We start from the raw sequence: 3614 nt of genomic DNA, 5'->3' as shown, positions 1-3614 counted from the left end.
TGGATTGCACTTTAAAAATGGAATGGGGTGACCACCTATAATTTGAAGTCAATATTGCTGCATCCAATCCATACCTTTACAAAGTAGGGCTGGCATGAATTAAAAAAGGGATGGAGTGGCTGCCGCAAAAGTTGGAGCAAAGCCAGGAAGGATTACTCAAAGCAATCCTTTTCAAAACAAGACCACTTAGCAAGGAGATAATAAGCCAATTAAAATGGTAAAAAGATGGACAAAAACTTGTTGCTACAAAATATACATTTAAGTTAACTACTACAAAAACACTAAAGAAAACGGACAGTTACTCTACAGCATTCACTACTACATGCATGCAACCAACAACTACTAAACAACAATAAAAAAGACTTCCTTCACTATGCAGCCTTAAACCTACCAAGGAGATAATAAACCAATTAAAACGGTCAAAAGATGGATAAAAACTCGTTGCTACAAAATATACATTTAAGTAAACTACTACAAAAACGCCAAATAAAACAGACAGTTACTCTACAACATTCATTACTACATGCATGCAAACAACAACTACTGAACAACAATAAAAAAGAGTCTTCCTTCACTAGGCAGCCTTAACCTTATCATCCCCCACGACATGAAGTATGGGCAAACTGCTCAAAAATTCATCAAGGCCTTCAAAAAACCCAATCCCTTCCATGCCATCCTCCTCGCCGTTGCCTGCCTTGTTCCCTCCAGTCATTCCCGGAGCAGGCTCCTCTACCTCATTGCTAAACTCCACATTCAAATCCAACTTTCCCAATTCTTTTGAAACCTTCCTTGTTTGCTTCTTTGCACTGACCGCAGTCACTTTCCTACTAGTCTCAGCATTTGACACATTTGGGGCCCCTGTAACCTCCTGCGTCACGGACCCACCTTGCAGATCATTACCACCAGCCCCTTGAGCATTCTTTGGCTTCCGTCCTCGCTTTTTCCCACTTTTACTCGCTGAACCCTTCTGCTTCATCTTTTTTGCTTTCTTCTTCCGTTTAGTACTACCCCATTCATCATCATCAGAATCCTCACTTGATTCCGAGAGTTCCAAAACATCATCATCCTCAATATAAATCCAAGGTCCCTTCCTAACATTCACATTCCTCTTTTTCTTCCCGGTGAATTGAGGACAAGTGAACATAGGCGAAAACGGAGACCAAACCGAAGGCCCACCCTTGTTTTTCTCCAAATTCGACATAGAAACCCCCATTGGAAAAAACCCCCAACAGCCAAAGTAATTTTCTTTGCCCTCAATAATTGATGCAGGTAACTGAATCTTCCCACCATGAAATGCCCTCTGGCAATTCTGGCACCGAAGCGAGCAATCCTCGTAAACCCCAGCATACTCAAACATGTTATAACAATAGGGACAAGCGGTCCAAAATGTCGAACTCTCATCTTGTTTGTTATTCAATTCACCTTCATCACTCACAACTTTTTCCTTATTAGCATTACTAACAATTCTAGGGCTTGGTGTTGGATCATGATTCTGGTGCTGATGTTGAGATTGAGGTTCCTTGAAATGGCGGTGTGGTTGTGGTTGTGATTGTGGTGGTGGTGGTGGTTCATGGTGTTCTTGTGAGCGATTGATAGGGTTTGAGAAATAAGTGATTTCGTTATCGTAGAGAGCTTTGGTAGAAGAATTGAAGAGAACTGACCAGGCATCGCAGACGAGTTTGAAGGCTTCGTCGGCGTAGGGAAGGTGATTTCGCTGAGGGTTGAGGAGGATCGCGAGTCGCCGATACTGAGTCGTGATGAGTCCGGTGTCGCGAACGAGTCGAGCGAGTTGGAGGATCGCGTACCAGTCAGGCTGGTTGTTGATCCGCTTCTCGCCGGCAATCAGAGTGTCGGCGACGGCGAGGATTTGGTCGGCGGCTTCGAGTCTCGGCTCGGATTCTCTAGCTCGGATCGCGAATGTCTTGCTTCCGATGAGGTCACGGCCGGCGAGGAGCTTCTCGGCGATGAGGAGCCACCGCTCCGCCTCCGCTCTGCTGCTGCTGATGCCGCCGTGAGGGTCCATTTCCGTCTCTCTATCTCTCTCTACTTTCTCTCTCTAAATTTGGTTTGAAGAAGAACGTTATTATGACACGACGAGGGAGAGGGGTTGGGGAGTGAGTGTATTAAATTATTATTTTTTGGATTGACTTTCCCCACTTCTTCGTCATCGGACTGAAGAGTATTGTTGTTGGATACTATTCAAAATCGATTCTATTTTGGTAACTTTAAGATCATTTTAAATTCTTAATATGTATTATATATTTATAAAAAATTATATCGATATCTAATTAATGTAATTTTTTATAAATATATAATACTAAATAAGTTATACATATCAAACGATTCAGATTATTAAAACGAAACTCGTAATAAGCCTCCATTAATCCAACATCAAACTAAAGGAAAGTCCAATGTACTATTTTTTTCTCGACCAAACAGGGCACATTTTTGTTTTTTTGGGTGTGTGTTTGAAACCATCTCTAATGTTATTTACCAATTCATCAAATTTAAATTTAATAAAAAATTACTCTCTTTTTTATTTTAACTGTTATATCAAATAGATATCAAATTAAATTTTCATATTTTTTTCATCAAATTAAAAATTAATGGGTCTTTTATTAAATTACTGTTCATTGCTGTTGCAAAATGTCCCCTGATGTCCTCCGATCATCCCTTCAGATGACCATCTCAAGATAAAAAATTATAAAAAAATTATATTTGTTGATTGACCGATCAGTCATCCGCGCCAATCAATTGGTGATTTGATGAAATTCCAAAACTTTCCATTAGAACACTTGATGTCAAAAAATATATATATTTAAATTTAATGAAAAAATTAATGCACTATTAGAGATGCTAAGATTGAGTTTGAACGCGAGTTAATGGTACGTGGGTATAAAAGTAATTTCTAGCTATTGGACTGCTAACCAAGGGAAACTTCTATTTGCACACACCCATTACGCTCTATACACATCCTTCTCAATAAATAATTTATTCGGAAGTACCTTTCCAAAAATAAACAACTTGTTCGGAAGTAGAATTCTGAAAATTATCATTTCTTTCGACAGTAGAATTTTGATTTTTTTTTTATTTTTTCGACATTTAACTTCTGAATGTGTTTATTTGAGTTGTGTGTGATGCCCATGATAGTAATTTCACTTGAGAATAAAATTGTAATAAAAATAATTATTATTAAGTGTGTGCACAAAGTGGATTGAGTGTGTACAAATAAAAGCTCCCCTAACCAAGCCCAACCAACCATACCTGGCTAAACAATAAACCCCATTTATTTATGTACTTCTAGAACAATTTTTTTTGCGATCACAACTCAAATTCAACCTTGCTCATATTGTAATAACGCTTTGTTTATTTTGGTGTAAAATATTTTATAATAAAAAAAAAATATGATTTTTTTTCTCATAAAATTTGGTAGTAGTGATAGTAGAACAATGGCGGATGTGGGGGTGGTAGTGTGATGGTGCGACGGTGATGGTGACAGTAATGGTGGTGTGGTGGTCGACCTGATAGTGGTAGTGTGGTGACATTAACAATATTGTTGTTCGTTAAAAAAAAAATCGCCTTTTAAAAGTAAAAACCATTTTCTATCTAAATAG

General features: G+C 38.4%; 1 protein-coding gene across 1 annotated transcript; it reads right to left on the bottom strand.

Annotated features, from left to right (window-relative positions):
- Positions 1–402: 402 nt before the first annotated feature.
- Positions 403–2149, bottom strand: LOC114310653 (uncharacterized). Its single transcript, XM_028256704.2, has one exon. It carries the CDS (start codon positions 2021–2023, stop codon positions 575–577), a length of 1449 nt encoding a protein of 482 aa, XP_028112505.2. The 5' UTR covers positions 2024–2149; the 3' UTR covers positions 403–574.
- Between the last annotated feature and the right edge of the window lie 1465 nt (positions 2150–3614).

The sequence above is a fragment of the Camellia sinensis genome, chromosome 2, assembly GCF_055761805.1.
Source record: "Camellia sinensis isolate YWXY chromosome 2, ASM5576180v1, whole genome shotgun sequence".
Classification (NCBI taxonomy): Eukaryota; Viridiplantae; Streptophyta; class Magnoliopsida; order Ericales; family Theaceae; genus Camellia; species Camellia sinensis.
Note: the sequence above shows the minus strand (reverse complement) of the source record. Positions and strands in the feature narration are given on the sequence as shown.

Excerpts from the sequence above, each read along its gene's own strand:
- LOC114310653 (XM_028256704.2), bottom strand. The coding sequence starts at position 2,023 with ATGGACCCTCACGGCGGCATCAGCAGCAGCAGAGCGGAGGCGGAGCGG.